Here is a 19,174-nt window from a genome sequence, read left to right as displayed (position 1 = left end):
CCCAAAGGATGATTCCCAGGATGACAATCCAGTGTCAGCCAACCAGCTGGTCACCTCGCCTTGACAAGTTCTGAGAAATCTTCCTTTTCACCAAAAAACATAATGACTAAAAATAAAGGGGCCAAAGCCCGGTTCCCCCACCACCACCCTCTACTCATTCATCCACTCCATGCACCTGGGGAGCCCAGCTCCATCACTTCCTGGCTAGGACACATCCCCATGTGTTGAGGGAGAGCATCTGAAAGTGCAGGGCACACAGCTCAAAGCAAACTGTAGCAGTCTCCCATCTCCTCCCCACCCAGTCATCCTTCAAGAACCAGCCTGGATTCTATCACCTTCTGAAAGCGTCCTTTGACAACCAAGCCCAAAGTACCACCCTATCTCCTCTCACCTCCTGGAGACTGGTCCCTGCTACTGAGAGCACATCTTAAAGGAAAACACAGCAGTGTCAGGCTTAGTCAAACTGAGCTCAATGGAGATGGCCATGGAAGTACGGGGGGGGGGTGGGGGGGGAGGCCTCCTTCCCTAAAGCACCTTGACTGCTTTCTGTTCCTGCAGGACCGGGGACACCGGGTCCCTCCTCTGATGCTGGGACTTTGAGGCTGAGCCCACAAGAAAGGAAGGGTCAACACTCAGGCAAGAAAAAAAAAAAATACTCAGGCAAGAATACTCAGGCATCTCTCAGCCCCGAGGCAGCTGTGACAGACAGGGAATGTTAATACCCAGAATGCAGTTTGCGGGACTCACAAGGTACTGCAGAGGGCTGCAGACCAACCTGAGTCCCAGCCCAGAGGGAAGTCAACAGCCACCCCACCAGAAGCCAGAGTACCCAAACAAGCTACATCTCCAGTGAGAAGGTGGCAAAGGGAACCTGCACCCCCCAAAGAGCACCAGCAGGGAGATCTGCCTATTTGTGCCATAACTCAGTGCAATCGGTAAAGAAATGACAGCCCCAAGAACATGGGGCCCATGCTCTGCCTCCACACCTCTCCCACTTGCCCACCCTCGTGCAGCCCCACCTCCTTTTAGGGGCTCCTCACCTACTCAAGAGTGACCCATAGGGAAGCTTTCCCTTTCTACTGATCACCCTAACCCTGGGGCCTGCCATGGAGAACTGTGCCGATGGGCAGGCTTCCCCAAGCCTGGCCACCATGGGAAGCACTGTCACTTCCAAGACTCATGCTGGAGTCTGGCTGGAGCGGTTCCTGCGGAGCTTCATAGGGTCTAGGAAGCTCTGGCTACAAGGTTCACAGTGACTCCAGTACTTTCTCTGGCAAGTTGCAACCCAGTAGCCTTCCTACCAGGAGCCAGCTACAAGGGACCAGGTCACCTCTGGGCTCGAGAGTGACATATAGCACCCTGTGCCTCAAGTGTCACAGGCAAGGAGGGAGATGCCAAGTGCTCCAAGTGAAGGCACCTGCACTTTAGTCTCAGTGAGAGGCGTTGAAAACAAAGAGCTTTGCCCACTCCACAGCCCAGATGCTTCTGTACTTACCAGCTCCATCAGCATTCATGCAGCCCCTCAGGACTCAAACCCAGGCACACAGTATGTCAGAAACCCCTCCGTGTGTGTGAGGAGCTTGACATCCTGATGGTAGAGGGCCATCCAAGGGACATGTCTGCAGATGGGACCCTCCCGCAGTTTGAGATGAGAACAGGAGGAGCTCTGAGGACTCACAATGACCTCTTGGCCCCACCCTGCCCACAAACTGTATGCAGCCCTCTCAGTATGACCTCAGTGTCCACACCAGTATCCACATTCTCTCTGCAGCCTGCACAAGGAGAGTCACCACTCTCCGTGTTCCCGGGAGCCTGCACCCTGGCCTGGTCAAACCAGCTGCCTTCTCTGCTCCCCTGGGAGCTGAGCTAGCCCCTCGCTCCAAGGAGGGGGCCTCCCAACCTGTCCTCCTGGGGTCTCTCCTTCAGCCCAAGGGGCTACACTACCTCCTCAGGCCTTGCAGTCACACTGAACAGAGCTCAGGAATTCCCCACAGTGATCGTTCCTCTAACCCACCATGATTCCACTCTCCCAACCAGACCGGACTAAGATGGTCCTCAAAATGTTGGTTTCAGGGACGCCTGGGTGGCTCAGAGGTTGGGCACCTGCCTCCAGCTCAGGTCATGATCCCAGGATCCAGGATTGAGTCCCGCATCGGGCTCCCTGCATGAAGCCTGCTTCTCTCTCTGCCTGTATCTCTGCCTCTCTCTCAGTCTGTGTCTCTCATGAATAAATAAATAATTCTTAAAAAAAAAAAAATGTTTGTTTCATCGTGGGCTAGAACTGTGTTTTTATTTCAATAATTCTGAACTGTGAAATTGTACCTCTCCTGCCTGAAAGGGGATGGCTCATGTCCTCACTTGCTGAAAAGATCAGAGAAGAGAGGAGGCAGGAAAGCAGGCCATCACTGCACCGCATCCTGACTGAAGATCAGGATCCAGTCTGCACCCCTGGGACCCCCAACTTCTCTAGAGCCCCCTCCTCAGTGGGCCAATATGGCAATTAAGCAGGACACCACACAGGGGACTTAGCAGCGCCCGAGACAAAGGGAGAGTGCAACAGAGGTTGATAAGAACCGTTTATCACTGACTCTTTAGAAGCATGCTGATTTCAAAACGTGAACCATGGAAAAAAAAGCTTCTGATCAGAAAAACTAAAACCTAGTATTTCCATAACAAGATATTAAGCTAAAAGACTGGAGAGTGAGTTAGTGACCGCTGCATCCACGCACACAGACACACAAGCTCCCTCTTTCCCCAGTGCTGCGGCTGGAAGGAAAACAGGCAGGCACCCCTGTGTGCCCACCATCTGGGTCACAGTCAGGGCAGTCCTGCAGAAGAACCACAAGGCTGCTCCCCGGCACCTGACCCTCCTACCACATCCCAGCACCAATTATCTGATAACACCCACTCAGTCACTCATGATTCTGAAGGCCCATCCCGTCTCTTTCAACAATGACAATGGTGAAAATTTGTCCAAGATAACCACTCTTCAGGTACAGGGGAGATGCAGCCAGCCCAATGTCAGAAAGCTTTACTTACGACCTCAGCCTCACATAAATCTGTCATTTGTGCCTTAAGGATAGGACCCTTGTGCTAAACACAGACCTGGCCTGGGGGCCATCACATAAAGTAGGGAACGGTCTCCTTACCCACTGTGATGTGTGAACATGGCCACCAGGGGCCGACTGATCTTGCCCAGAAAGATGTTCTCACCTGACAAGTAGGATGCCAGCAAGAACTGGCATGGCTACAGGCAGAACCTTCTGTCACTAAGGCAATGCAACTGAGTCCCCAGTAACCAGATTCTTCTGGACAGTTTTCAAGCTATGATCTTTTTCCACCCTTTCTCTCACAGAGATTGGTGCTCAACAGGTATTTTCTTATGTTCAAAGAGGTAAAAAGGATATGATACCAAGGATGGACATAGAACTTCCTTGCTTTGCACCGTGATGATATACTTCCCTTGCCCCCCATGCCACTCTGTCCACCTCCTCTGTGAACTGTCTTAGAAATGCTCACACCAGAAAATCCACTCTTCCTCTCCAGATTCCCGGAGACCCGAGGCATTTCCTTCACTCTCTCTGATGCTTATCGATTTTAGTTGCTTTTTTAAAAAAGGGGGAGATGCAAATTAAATCCACAACAAGGTACCACCACACCCTGACCACAATAACTAAGCCTTCTGAGACAACCATACCAGGTACAGCGAGAATGTGGAAGAACCGAGACTGTTCACACACGGTACGCCAGAGCACAACACACACAGCCACTCTGGAGAATGGTGTGGTGGCTTCTCACAGCGTGAGACCTACACCTTCCACGTGCCCAGGGAGTGTGTGCCCAGGGAGTGTGTGCCCAGGGAGTGCTCACCACAGCTCTGCCTCTCATAGGCACTGGGCACCAGCTGAATGTCCACCCCTGGGCAAACCCACATGCTATGCAAGAAGTACATCCTGATGCACTGCAGAGGCAGCGTGAGCGCACCGGGGCTGCACTGCACTCAGGTGAAGACAGCAGCTGTGAGAGACCTCACACCGTACACTTCCTTTCACATGACTTTTCCAGATACAGCAAAGCCATGGTGACAGAAAGTGGGCCTGTGGCTGCTGAGGACTAAGGAAGGTGGCTGAGAGCCAAGGGACACGAGAACATTCAAGGTGCGGGAAATGTCATTTGATTCGTGTTGGTGGCTGCCAAAATACATACGTCTTCCAAAATTCAAAGTGCACACTTAAGATGAGTAAATTTTATTGTGAATAAATATCACATAAAGCCAATTTTTAAAACATTATCATCAAATACATCAAGAAGAAAAGCACAAAAGATGACAGAACACTGGCAAAGCACTGGGCGTTGGTGCAGTCGGCCCTCTTGTGAGCCAGTGTGATACACCCCTCCCAGTGAGCTTTCACACTTCCTCCATCAAAAGCTGTGGTTTATTTAAGTCTCTTTACACCTACAATAACCTAAATTCTTCATGGAAATTTCTTTATTCACCTGTGCACCCCTAGAACTTAGTGGACACCCCATGGTCATTCAAGTTAGCATATACTGTGGTAAACTCCTGCAGACAGCGATAAGCAATCATCACGTCTGTAAACTCTAACACAGCAGCTGTTTTCCAATGGTTTCAAGACACAGTGTGCTGATTAATGTCATAATAACTACCTCATTCCACCCCAAGACTCAGTGGCTTACAAGACAAGCACTGACATCTTGCTAATGAGTCTTGGCAGAGGTGGCCTCCAGCCACAAGCAGAATCTAGGTCTGAGCAGGGTGCCTCTCCTTCTCTTAGCACAGCAGCACCTGAAGCATGTTCTTCTCATGGAAACGATGGGAAGACCTCAAAGGGGTGAGTGGAAACGAGCTTAGGTTTGGAGGTGGCGCAGACACCGTCTTCATCCCACAGGCCACAGGACCCTCTCTCAATGAAAGAACTCACCCACCAGTAAAGGCATCGGCTCTAGCTCTCTCAATGGCAAGGTTTGGGATTATAGATGCAACTTTCTCATGTTCCTGGGATTGTCATGTTTTATCACTTTTCATCTGTTTATCGTCAATTTTACTTCAATGTGTATTTGCAACTCCACAATACATTTTTGTGCACAACGATCATGTACATTTCTCTACGTATCTGCCACTCCTTCTCTTTTCTTTTTTTTTTTTTAACATTTTATTTATTTATTCACAAGAGACAGAGACAGAGAGAGAAGCAGACTCCATGCAGGGAGCCCAATGTGGGACTTGATCCCAGGACTCTACGATCATGCCCTGGGCCGAAGGCAGATGCTCAACCGCTGAGCCACCCAGGCGTCCCCACTCTCTCCCTTTTCTGCCACATTCTGACCTCTCCTCTGGGATTATTTGTTTCTGGCCCGAAGTACAGCCTTTAGAATTTCCTTTTCCTCATGGGAAACTCTCCATTTTTGTCTGAAAAAGTTGCATTTTAGCTTTATTCTTAAAGACACTCTTGCTGGCTAAAGTCTCCAGCTGGTTGTTCTCCAGCACATCACCAGTCTGGCACTCTGCTGTGTGCACAGCCAGCTGTCAGCATGGCACATCCCCTCACCTGGCTACTCTCAGGGCCCTCTGTCTCTGGATTCCCGCATTCCACGGTAACGTGTCTACACGCACGTTTCACTCACTTAGGCTATGTGCTGAGCCTGCATTTTGGTAAGTTTCATGCATTCTTTTTTTTTTTTTTAAGATACACAAATTAATTACAATTTTGAAGATATTTAACAATTTATTGAAGTCAGAAAAACAAAGTCTCAATATATAAAATCTAGAAAGGTCAAACTAGGAATTTGATTTCAAAGTATTTAGAAAAAAAAAAGATGGTTAGATGCTACGAAGGAGGTGGCAATTCCTTAATCCCTTACTGGTGTGCATGCTGTCAGGTCCGAGGGCCTCTTCCATCCTTGTCAAGGGGAACACTGACCTTCTCTCCTCCTGTACACACGATTTCATGTGATCTAAAAGCTGTCACATCCTCCCTCCTTTCCTTCTGGGACGCCAGTTACACCTTTCAGAGTCTTCCACCACACCCCTCTGTCTCTCACAGGAGATTTGTCTTTCAAATTTCCTTAGACATTGGGGAGATCTTGCACAAGTCCCAGGGCTAGGGATGCCTCCCAGGGAATCAGAAGCAATGTCTACCCAGTTTAAAAAAAAAAAAAAAAAAACAGGCAGTCATCTCCCATATTTTCCCTTTACCAACTGCTTCAAGGGGCAAACCTCGGCCGCAGATATCCAAAGCCGTATACAACGTGACCACAAAGTTTGATTCTAGATTTATTTTCCACCAGCTCCCCATATGAACCTTACATCACACTCATGCTTATACCCTGCTGCCTGAACACACCCCCGTCCTCTTACCTCTGGGCCATCACCCTGGAACTCCTATCCTCCTCCATTTCAACTACTGAACCTGTTGAAATCCCAAATTGCTTCCAAACCAGGCCAGAGCAAATAAATCACTTTCTGTGTTTCAATCTTTACTATGAAACTAAATCCTCATTACAAAAAAAAAAAAAAAAAAATGCTCTGTGTTATTTGCCCTCTACCTGTGCTATATCCAGGACAGTTTGGTCTTTACCTATCACTCAGAGTACTAATCTCTACACAGTTACGTGTGCTGTTTGAAATCCAGAGTCCTGAGGTGCCTGGGGGGCTCAGTCAGTGAAACATCTGCCATCAGCTCAGATTATGACCCCCAGAGTCCTGGAATCGAGTCCTACATCGGGTTCCATGCTCAGCAGGGAGCCAGCTTCTCTCCCTCCCTCTGCCACTCCCCCTGCTTATATGCTCTCTTTCTGTCAAATAAATAAATAAATAAATAAATAAATAAATAAATAAAATAGAAGAAGAAAGAAAGAAAAAGAAAGAAAGAAAGAAAGAAAGAAAGAAAGAAAGAAAGAAAGAAAGAAAGAAGAGAATGAATCCTTCTTTCATTCTGGTTACTACAGGTCTCAGTTCTGGAATGTCCATGCTCATGATCTACCACGTCACGTTTCATACCGCAAGTCTCCTGCTCAAAATTTCAAGTGTACCTTTTCTTTAAAAATGGTAGACCTGGGGATCCCTGGGTGGCTCAGTGGTATAGTGCCTGCCTTTGGCCCAGGGTGTGATCCTGGAGTCCCGGGATCAAGTCCCGCATCTAGCTCCCTGCAATGGAGTCTGCTTCTCCCTCTGCCTGTATTTCTGCCCTTGTGTGTGTGTGTGTGTGTATGTGTGTGTGTGTGTGTGTGTCTCATGAATAAATAAAATCTTTAAAAAAAATGGTAGACCTACTTCTTTACTATGATCTGAATTTGGTATCAGAGGTTTCTATAATTCTGTCTCTGCCATCTCTGCTGATTGTTGCTCATGCTGTCCTGATTGTGCCTGGTCATCTGTAACTGTATGCTTGACGTTGTATGTGAGAAGTCAATTCTTCTAGGAATCATGTGCACCTACAATGATAATACCATCCTCCAGAGGGTCATTTCTTTCCTTTAAGCCAGTGTAAAGTCTGAGGGTCTGAGGTTCTGTGGGGCACCCAGGTGTCCAAAGCCCCACTGCACATCTGTCACAGGGCTGAGTCACTTCCAGTCCACTGTTGCCCTAGAGCATTGCGTCTGAAAGTCTCAGTGTAAAGTGGAAGACGTCTCTACTTCTGGCGGGCTCTGGGCTTTGATCTTTCTCTTAGATCAGGGTTGCTCAACCTCAGCACTTTGACATCAGAGGCAGGCTATCCCATGCATGGCAGGATGATTAGTAGCCTCCCTGACCTCCACCCACTAGATGGCAGCAGCGCACCCCCTCCCCCTCCCAGTTGTGACAGAACTCTAGATGTGGCCAAATGTCCCCTGGACAGCAAAACCACACTGACAGGTAATCATCCCTCCTGACTCTCAAGGAATCCTCCTTGTTTCTTGTCACTCTATGATGCTTTCAAGATTTTTTAACATTGTGTCTCTTTCTGTTTTCAGGAGAAGGTGTCGCTGAAGTCTGCACTGTCCAACTTGGCAGTGGTAGCCACATGTGGTTGATGAGCACCTGAAGCCTAGGTAGTCTGAACTGAGTGTGCCTTAAATGTACAATACATACAGATTTCAAAGACTTGGCATGAAAAATATGGAAGATATCTCTGTATGGAAAGAGAGAACTTTTTCTATTGACTACATGTTGCAATGATAATATTTTAGACATAAGAGATTAAATAAAATACATTAAAATCAGTTTTTTTTAAGTTTTTTTTGTATTTTTTAGTAATCTCTACACCCAACATGGGTCTCAAACTCACAACCCCAAGATCAAGAGTCACACACTCTTCTGACTGAGCCAGCCAGGCACCCCTAAAATTAGTTTCATCTGCTTCTTTCTACTTTTTTTTTCTACTTTTTTTTTTTAATGTGGCTCCTAGAAAATTTAGAATTATGTGTGTGTCTGCATTAGTGACCTGCATTCTATTTCTCCTGGATAGCACAGACCTAAATTATGTAATCTGCCATAACTGGAAGCACAAGCCCCCAGGGCACATTTCTGAGGACAAAGGGTAGGTTTTCTCTTATCTGTTACTAGTCAGAGCATACACATACTCAATGCCAACTGGTTAAGAGATAAAAAGGAATCTCTTTCCCTATCTAGGACAGCTTAGCTTAGGCAGGCATGAAGACAGAAGAAATAACAGAAGTCATGTTTGCCCAAAAACACTTCTATAGTCTGAAGATTTACTATCCAATGGGCCATGAACTGTTTTTTAATAACAATACGATTTATGCTTATTCAGCAGTCACTTTCTATGAAGCAATTTTTATATATTCCCATACAAAGATATAATTAGTGCAGCAGACATGGATGCTCCCTTCACTTAAGGATTGGAACTGCCGAGAGTGTGGTTGGCTGACAGGGTAGCTCTGTCAGGGACTGCCTTCCTTGGCTTCAAGCCACAGCTGAGCAAGGGGGTGATACAAGGGCCCAGCCATTCCCACCAATGCCAGACGCCTCTAATAGGCAATCTTCATCCCAAAGCTCCCTAATGGGCCAGTGGCAATCTGAGCAGACCAGCATTTCCCTGCAGCACCTCCTCTGCCTTCACAACTCCTCTGGCCTCCATGCCCATCTCAAAGTCGGCTTCATAGAAAACCCAGCCCAAGATGATCATCAACATCCCACTTCACAGTTGAGAAAAGACACAGAGAAGGGTAAAGTGACAAGGTAGTACAGCTAGTAAGCATCACAGCAGGGATATATCGGCAGGGAGTCAGGGCACCCTTCCTCTTAACTACCATTTAACAGTCCCTGTAAGAAGTAATGAAAGTTATAAACCCTTCACCAGAGAAGATACACAGATGGCAAACGAGCACACAAAAAGATGCTCTACAGGGGATCCCTGGGTGGCTCAGCAGTTTAACGCCTGCCTTTGGCCCAGGGCACGATCCTGGAGTCCCGGGATCAAGTCCCATGTTGGGCTCCTGGCATGGAGCCTGCTTCTCCCTCTGTCTGTGTCTCTGCCTCTCTCTCTCTCTCTCTCTATCATGAATGAATGAATGAATGAATGAATGAATGAATAAATAAATAAATAAATAAATAAATAAATAAATCTTTTTAAAAAGATGCTCCACATCACATGTCATCAGGGAAATGCAGATTAAAACAACAATAAGTGGGACACCTGGGTGGCTCACCAGTTGGGCATCTGCCTTCAGCTCAGGGCGTGATCCCCGTGTCCCGGGATCGAGTCCCACATCAGGCTCCCTGCATGGAGACTGCTTTCCCTCTGCCTATTGTCTCTGCCTCTCTCTCTGTATCTCCCATGAATAAATAAAATCTTTAATAAATAAACAAACAAATAAATAAATAAAACAGTAAGAGCCCTCTCCTCTCAGATAGATAAAATCTTTAAAATAGTGAGATCCCTCTGTGCACCTGCTGAAAGGGCCCAAATCCAGAACACTGGCAAGGACAAGGAACAACACAAATGCTCATTTCTGTGGCTGGTGGGGACGCAGAGTGGGCCAGCCACTCTGGGACATGGTCTGGCGGCCTCTTATAAAATGACACATACCATTACCTCCCAATCCAGTGGTCATGCTCCCTGGTATTTACCAAAGGAGCTGAAAGCTTATGTCCACACAGAACCTGCCCCTGGGATGTTCATAGCAGCTTTATTTAGTTCTAGCAATGACATTCTTAACTGACCAAACTTGAAAGTAACTGAGATATCCTTCAGTAGGTGGACAGATGATACACGTTGGCCCATCCAGACACTGGACTGTTAGCCTGTGATCAAGAGAAATGAGCTGTGAAGTCATGGAAAGACGTGGAAAAACCTTCAAGGCATCTGCCTGAGTGGAGGATGGCTGTCTGAAAAGACCGTGGACTGTGCGATTCCAACTCTGTGACGTTCTGGAAAAAGCAAAACTATGGAGACAGTAAAAAGATGACTGGTTGCCAGAGGTGGGATAGAAGGAACAGCTAAACAGGCAGACCACAAAAGATTTTTTGGGCAGTGATACTACTCTGCATGTACTATAACAGTAGATACATATCATCACACATTTGTCCAAAACCACAGAATGCACACCACCAAGAGTGACTCCTAACTTCAGCTGGACTTTGGGTGATAGAGGTGTCCATGTAGGTTCATCGACTGCAGCAAATGTACCACCCTGGTGAGGATATCAACAATGGGGGGCTGTGCATGTGTGGGGTCAGGGGTATACAGGAAGTCTCTGTACCTTCTTCTCAATTTTGCTGGAACCTAAAACTGCTCTAAAAAAAAAATCTTGATAAAAAAAATTTAAGCAATGAAAGTTATAGACTCCTCCACCCCATACATCTACATACATATTCACGTACGTTTGTGTATACGAAAAAGCAAACCGTGAATTTTCACATACAATTTCAGAAGTTTCACAGACCTCCTAAAAGTTCCTTAGGCCCAGCTAAAAACATAAAAACATAATACATAAACATAATTCCCTAGGGCTCAACAGGGAAATACTCAAATTCCACTAGTTTTTGCATCACTTGGTAACAAGATATCCATTCTCAAGTCCTAAAAAACCATCCATTCCTAAGAATTCTGCCTTCCACCCATCCCTGCAGCTCCTGGGTTCAGTCCTAGCTCTCTATTCCATTCATTGATTCCGGGCAACCTCAGCCTCTCTCATGGCTAAAGTCTGCTCAGAGGCTTGAACCAGATCTCAAACCTGGAAAAATTAAAAGCTTAAAATGGAGTCTTCACGGATTAACCAGCCTTTCACAGACATATCCTCAAGCATGAAAACCCACACTTAAGTTTTTCACAACAGGGACGCTCAGGAAACCAAGCTTCCTACAAACTGACCTCCAGACAGGCAGCCTACCTGAGTGGAGTGGGTCATGTGATACATTCTGCATTCACAAAGCCGAACATGCTTCAATATGGGAAGTGCTTAATCACTTTATAATACTTGAAACAAATAACAAGTGAGTTCAGGCAGAGTGTTTCTTTGAGATTCATACTTTTAGCCAGCTCAGGGGAAAGGCTGGGTCCTGAGAGGGAGCACTCAACCAGATCAGTTCTACACACCAGCTGTCAAACTCAAGAGCAACCATTGGTTTGACTTCAAGTAGGGGATCCTGGGGGGCACAGTCAGTTGAGCATCTGACTCTTAATTTTGGCTCAGGTCATGATCTCCGGATCATGGGATCCAGCCCCTCCTCTGGTCCTGCACTCAGCAGGGACTCCGAGATTCTCTCTCCCTCTCACGCTCATTCACTCACTCATGCTCACTCTCTCTCTCTCACAAATAAATAAATAAAACCTTTAAACACATTTTAATTCTAACAGCGCCAAGAGAGTAATGGTGCTAACTTAGAACTTCAGTTTGAATGGAAAGAATTAATATGGCATTAGGAAACTAGTCCCTGCTGTATAAAATTTACAAAAGCCCATTTCATGAAAAAGACTGAATGCACTTACCTTTAAATTTTGATCTAATGTTTGCCAGTTCTTTGTTTATTCTCTTTATTTCTGCTTCTTTACTTTTACCTAAAAAAAACAAGAACACAAATGCATTCTTAACTGATTTCTGAGCAAATGTCTGTCCCCTGATAAGACCAATACATCAGAATTAAAGGCAGAATCACTGCTTTTAGGAGTCAAGGAAAGAAGTGATCAGCCAACAGCCAAAACCAGTAGGGAGGTGGCTGGGACAGAAGCCGGGGGCCCTGACACAGGCCCTCCCCAAGTCAAAACAGGGCAAGTCCATAAGCACCACACAGGAAAGCAGCCACTCTAAAAAGGGAGGGGATCTACAACGTCATTTTTTAATTTTATTTATTTATTTTTTTTATTCATGATAGACACAGAGAGAGAGAGAGAGAGAGAGGCAGAGACACAGGCAGAGGGAGAAACAGGCTCCATGCCGAAAGCCCGACGCAGAACTTGATGTCGGGACTCCAGGATCCCGCCCTGGGCCAAAGGCAGGCGCCAAACCGCTGAGCCACCCAGGGATCCCCTACAATGCCATTTTTAATCCTACCTTTGCCACAGCTCTGGAACTGAAAACACAAATAATTCCTGCTAGCCATTTTCCACAATAAATCATTATCAGCTAATAGTTTACTCCTAAAATTGACTATTATGGCCACGGAGAATTTTTTAAAGTATAAAGTTTTAACTATTATAGGCTGCCAATTTTCATTCTTTATGAAGTTCAACGACCTACAAAACCTGATAAATCCACTCTTACCATATGCGATGAAGTTGGTGAAGTTTTCTCCATATATGTAAAAGAGATAGAAGGTATATCATATACTTGACAGTCAAACATTCCCACATCCTAGATCTATTGCTAAATTGGACTTAATCCAACAAATATTTGTGTGCATGGAGCATGTGAGATGTGGAATGAAGATCAGACCATAGACAGTCTTACTCCACTTGACCAAGTGTGGAGAACAAGGTCTAGAGTGTGTGGAAGACTTTCTAAGGGCCACATAGCTGACAAGTACTGTAGAAATATAAGAAATGATTCATCACACAGGACATGGAGAATTGTACATGAAAACACATCTCCGTAAATTCCCATCACTTTGTGAAAGCAGGTACAAAGTTTATTTTGAAAGACCCTCTCTAGGCGAGTCCTTGCATCAGTGACTATATCTGCAGTGGGAGGAAAGGCCTCTGTGGCATCCATCCCACCAAAACACTGCCAGCCCCAGGTGCTCACAGATGCCCAGACAGGGAGCTCACCTGTGTCCTCCTCCAGAAACACTGTCCAGAATGCTCAGGCCTACCATGCCTCCCCTTGCAGAACTTATGTCCCCTCCTCCAGCAAAGCAACCTCTTTCTCTCCAGGACCCTCCCAGAACATCATTTATCTTTTACTACTAACTTGTTAAAAAAAAAAAAATAGGGCCCCAGAAAGCTCCTGACGGAGCAGCTGGTCAGGACAGGGCCAAGAGCAGACTCATTCACCAGGTACCATTGGAGGTGCCAAGACATAGGCTAAAACAACACTTCCTGCCCTTGGGGATCCCATGTTCCAGGCAGAGGTGGGTGTTCCTTCAATGGAACAAGCACAGCACAGTCTGCTCCAGGGAACAAGGGGTGCAGGCAGGGGGAAGCAGCCAAGCACCTCTCACCAGCCATGATATCATGCAAGCCAGAGTCAGTCATGACAGTGAAGATAAGGAGCAGCCCATGGCTCCCCGAAGGGTCGGGGAGGGGGAGGGGACACCAGGTAGAACAGTGGGCTTTAATGGCACAGGGTGGCAGGTCGAGAGCAAATTGTTTCTTAAATCATTCTTAAAAAGTGTTATTTTTGCTGAAGTTGCCTTTTTTGGACCTGGCTAAAATGGCCATGAAAATGATGTCTCGGTAGCCTTCTGATTCACATGACAAAGACCACTAGCAGCTTCACACAGCCTGGACTAAATGCAGAAGACAAGCACTGTGGCCATGTGCACACCTGTGTATGTGTGCGCTCCTGTGCATTTGTGTATGTGTGCCTGTGTGTGCATGCATCCATCTGTGTCTGCGTGTGCGCCCCTGTGTCTGTGTGCCTCTGTGTGCCTCTGTGTGCATGCACCAGTGTGTGTGTGTGCCCATGTGTTTGTGCACGCACCCATGTGTCTATGTGTTTGCCTGTGTGTGCACACCTGTGTGTCTATGTGTACGTGTGCCTGCATGTGTGCACATCCATATGTGTATACATATCCATGTGTATGTGTGCCTGTGTGCACACACCCATGCATGTCTACGTGTGTGTGCTGGTGTGTATGCCCAGGTGCGTACATGTATGCGTGCCTGTGTGTGTGCACCCGTGTATATGTGTACGTGTGCCTGTGTGTACATGCACCTGTGTCTGTGTGTGTGCCCATGTGTCGGTATATGTGCCTCTGTGTGTGTACACCCGTGTGAGTGCGTGCTGTGTTTGTGCACACGCCTGTGTGTCTATGTATGTGCCTGTGTGCGCTGTGTCTATGTATGTATGCCTGTGTGTGTGTGCACCTGTGTCTACATGTGGGTACCTGTGTGCACACCCACGTGTGTTGTGTGTGTGCACCTGTGTATATGCGCACCCTTGTGTGTGTGTCCATGTGTGTGCACCTGTGTGTATGTTTTATGTGTGCTCATGTGTGTGCCTGTTTGTATGGGTGCCTGTGTTTATTATTATTATTATTATGGGTGCCTGTGCGTGTACGCCCATGTATCTGTGTATGTGTGCCAGTGTGAGCCCGTGTGTCCGTGTGTGCGTACACCCATGTGTGTTGTGTGCCTGTGTGTACATGCACTCATGTGTGTGTGCGCACACATGCCCATGTGTACCTATGTGTACTTATGCCTGTGTGTAAATGTGTGCCCGTGTTTGTATATGAGCACCTATATGTATATGCATGCCTGTGACTATGTGTGTACATGTGTGTTTCTCACAAAGTGTACAGCAATCTGTTTCTGTGCTGCTCTCTGGTATGTGCACTCTACTCTACCTACTCAAGCCCTATAGGAAAAGAGCCTCCAAGTGGCAAAAATCTATGTTGTACAGAGTCAAAAGGGGTCAGATTTACAGCAGAGATAAGGAAATGATTGGGAGGCAGTGGAAAGAAGCAGTAATGCTGAATGAACTAAATGAACTTTCATTAAATCCACAGATATATTACCCAAGATTGGAAAATCACTAAATAAAACTAAAAGCACAAAAAGTTACAGGGGAAACTGTCAGGAAAAAACAGAAACAAATGATTAAGCATGCTCCATCTGTGGAACAAGACCAGGGGTGGGGCAAAAAGCCATGGCTTTGTCTCCAAAGTTTTTTCAAAATGGCCAATTTACAACAAACACACAAACATACATTTTTTTTTTCAATCAGGGCAGGTTCTCCAGAGGGTTCTCCTGGAGGAGAGGCACGAAAATATGCCAAGAGTAGGCTTTAGAACCAGGCATGTGAGGCTGGAATCCCAGAGCGGCCTCTGTTCCCTCTACAATCAAAGGGAAGTTACTTCACATCTCTGAGCACACTCCTTCTAAAGCGAAGCCAAGGGACATGCATGAGAGAGACGGTAGAGAGGTAAGTGATGTCTTAGCCAGACCAGGGGACAGGAGAGCCCAAAGCAGACCAGGTGAGCTTAGAAGGCTGAGTATGAGGACCTCCCACCAAGCAAGGACTGTGGGCCTGCTATGAGTCACACTGAGCCCGAGAGGAACAGTGGGACAGGGAAGGTCTGCAGAAGCAGGACAGAGCCTGGAAGCTCTGGAAGCAGTCACCAGGTAAAAACAACAGAGGGGGAGCACTGTGTGACAGAAAAGCCACCCTGGACCGTGCCTCCATCAACAGCCTAGAAAACTAATTACACATAAAAATAAGCAACAGGCAATTACTCCCACACAAGGATACTATAAGAAAACAGGGCAACAGGAGCAGAACAGTATCCCCACAAACAATGAGGATGCCTCAGAAAAACACCCCAACAGAGCAGCCCAGGTGGCTCAGCGGTTTAGCGCCGCCTTCAGCCCAAGGTGTCATCCTGGAGAGTCTCACATCGGGCTCCCTGCATAGTGCCTGCTTCTCCCTCTGCCTGTGTCTCTCATGAATAAATAAATAAAATCTTAAAAAAAAAAAAAAAAACACTCCAACAGAAGAGATAGAAAAAGATCTATTTCAAAATAGAGACCTTGGGCAGCCCCAGTGGCCCAGCGGCTTAGCGCCGCCTTCAGCCTGTGATCCTGGAGACCCGGGATGGAGTCCCATGTCAGGCTCCCCACATGGAGCCTGCTTCTCCCTCTGCCTGTGTCTCTGCCTATCTCTCTGGGTCTGCTGTCATGAATAAATAAATAAAATCTTAAAAAAAAAAAAATAGAGACCTTAAGAAAAATACAGAAGACATCTAAAAATTCCCTAGAAAAATTCAGATATTAGATAAAAGAAGTCAGGTAAATTAGAAATAAACGTAATTACAGAAATGAAGAATAACCTATAAGGAACACAAGAACAAATAAACACAAAAGGTCTTGACAGAAACATAAGATACAAGGAACATTATTTAAACCAAACAGAAATGAACAAGATAAAGGATTCAAGAAAAAGTAGCAACTATTGAAAATGGAGAAAAATAGAACATATGGCCAGCAGGAGTCCCTGAGGAAGACCACCAACTAAGCAGCCAAACAGACTACAACATGTCACTTAGAAAGACTTTCCTGGGGCAGCCCCGGTGGCATGGCAGTTTAGCTCCGCCTGCAGCCCGGGATGTGATCCTGGAGACCCAGGATCGAGTCCCATATCAGGCTTCCTGCAGGGAGCCTGCTTCTCCCTCTGCCTGTGTCTCTGCCTCTCTCTTCGCTCTCTCTGAATGAATAAATAAATAAATCTTTAAAAAAAAAAAAAAAAGATTTTCCTGAAATTACTACACCAGTACCCGGAACACTGACCCCAAATAACACAAACCAACATATTTTCTAACAAAAGTACTGGACTTTAAAGAAAAAAAAAAATCCTCTGAACATCTAAGAAGAAAGAGCAAGCAGCTTATATGAGAAGGGAAATCAGAAGATACTCTCAGATTCTGGTGTCACTTCACAGCAGAAGAAAAGGGTGTGACATCTGAGCTCTGTGCAGAAAGGAAATGTGAGACCCGGACGTTTCATCCAGCACAATCAGCCCCTAGTGTGCCTGGCACAAACTCGATCAATGTGTGAGAATCCAGAGCACTATGAGCATGCCCTAGGCCGCTTGTGGTACTCCAGTGAATGAGCAGACGTCCCAAGTTTCTGGGGACATCAGATAGCACCAAAATGAGAGTGAAGAGGGAGGCCATGCAAGTATGGGTACACACGCAGAGAAAGCACAGCTGCTGCCAGGCGGGGCAGGAGAGCAGGCTGGGCCATCTGTCCCCGGTCACCACACTGACAGTGGCAGGCTCAGGGCCTGTCGTGGGTGCAACAGAGTAAAGGTGACAAGTGATCGAGAGGTAGCCTGCCCAGTCACCCCCAGCATCCTTGAGATTCCTGGTGTGGAGGAGGTTCAAGAGAAAACCCTGGCTGTCCAAAATGAGCTGGAGTCCACGATGACCTCATGAGGCACCTTCCCTTCAAGATGTGTATGCGCATCTCCTACAGCTGTCCTGTGAGGAGGCACAGAACATCTGGTAGCCCAGGTCGTGCTCTAGGAGCACTACTTCCCACTACTTGGCCAAACCGCTGGCTTCACAGCTGGGTGAGGCCCACAACAAGCCTGGACTTCACAGTTACTCCCGAGGAACCCACACCACCAGGACCCTGTCAGGAACACTCAGCACCAAGTGAGGAGCCTCCATGGGCCAAAGGGGGAACAGCATGAGCTTCGGAAAGGATAAAAAGTGCAGTAGTCAGTTTAAAAACAAAAACAGTTGGGCAGCCCCGGTGGCCCAGCTGTTTAGCGCTGCCTTCAGCCCAGGGCGTGATCCTGGAGACCCGGGATTGAGTCCCACATCAGACTCCCTGCATGGAGCCTGCTTCTCCCTCTGCCTGTGTCTCTACCTCTCTCTCTCTCTCTCTCTCTCTCTCTCTCTCTCTCTGCCTCTCATAAATAAATAAAATAAAATCTTAAAAAAAAAAAAAAGGAAGGGTCTCTGGATAAACGCATCCCAACAGATCCATGAGAAAGAAAGGGATCACCACTCTGCATCCTCCCAAAGGAAGTGGAACGGAGCAGGAGAGGTGGATGGCTGTGAGCATCACAAGGCGTCAGACGGACACAGCATGAGCCCTGCGGAGAACAGTACAGCGTCCCCTCGAGTCTAGCCAAGTTGTCAGTTGCATGTGACCAGCCTCCATCCCCAGCTGCCAGACAGCCAAGAACATGATGGGACGAACGAGGACCTCCACCACTTAATGTCCCTTACATGTCCTGGGTCTTCCAGAGACTGTTGTCAAGAAAAGGAAGGAACACAGATTAAAAGATTGAAGAACAGGAAATCTTTAGAAATGGGCATCCTTGTGGAGAAAGGTGGTGCGAAGGGCACAAAGGAATGCAGAGAGGGCGGTAGGTGTGAGGGGAGGTGAATGGGACAGGGCACGTGGAAGGGCCTCTGGGGCCATCATCCAGGGGGAAGTCACAAGGGTGTCACCTTACCATAACTCACTCATCTCCAAACATAGATTTTATGTGATGTCTCTCCATTTTATTTTAAAACAAAAAGGAGAAAAGGAGACTCCCTGCTAAGGCAGGATTCCTGAACTTCAGGAATGTTCATGATAAAGCTGGATGCTGCCCTGCCTCTGGCTGGGTCCTTGGGTCCATCTGACCACAGCTTCCTGTACACTAAACCCGAGCCTCTTCTGAGGGCGGAGGATGCCATCCAGCCCTCTCACGTACTCTGTGTACGATGTCCTGCTCACCATGCATCACGTCTCCTTTAAGGGGGGGGGACCCAAAAAGACTCCCTGGAACCCCCAGTCAACCCCTTCTTCCCTTACCCCAAGCCCTCTGCAGCAGCTTCCCCTCCAACTAAGCAGTGAGGATGTCACCCCTTTAAGAAACCCCCTTGACCCTTCCCAACAGGGTTGGGCGGCCTCTCATATCTGCAGCCTCAGTGACCTTAAGTCTCCCAGATACTTCCTGCCCCTGTCCCCACCTGACCCTCTCTCAACTAACAACAGCCTTGCATTGCTCCACCCCCACCACCCACCCCCAGGGCTGAGTGAGGACTAACACAGAC

General features: G+C 47.1%; 1 protein-coding gene and 1 pseudogene across 2 annotated transcripts in view; both read right to left on the bottom strand.

Annotated features, from left to right (window-relative positions):
* Positions 1-19,174, bottom strand: part of AP2A2 (adaptor related protein complex 2 subunit alpha 2) — a 92,749-nt gene that overhangs the window by 37,016 nt on the left and 36,559 nt on the right. For both annotated transcript variants that reach the window (XM_041773904.1, XM_041773905.1), the window contains exon 2: positions 11,955-12,023. In XM_041773904.1, the coding sequence (XP_041629838.1) occupies positions 11,955-12,023 (69 nt within the window). The remainder of the gene's footprint in view (positions 1-11,954; positions 12,024-19,174) is intronic.
* On the bottom strand, positions 5,831-5,963 carry LOC121472426 (annotated as a pseudogene).

Source organism: Vulpes lagopus, chromosome 11 (genome assembly GCF_018345385.1).
Source record: "Vulpes lagopus strain Blue_001 chromosome 11, ASM1834538v1, whole genome shotgun sequence".
Classification (NCBI taxonomy): domain Eukaryota; kingdom Metazoa; phylum Chordata; class Mammalia; order Carnivora; family Canidae; genus Vulpes; species Vulpes lagopus.
This window is presented reverse-complemented; position numbering and strand designations above follow the sequence as displayed.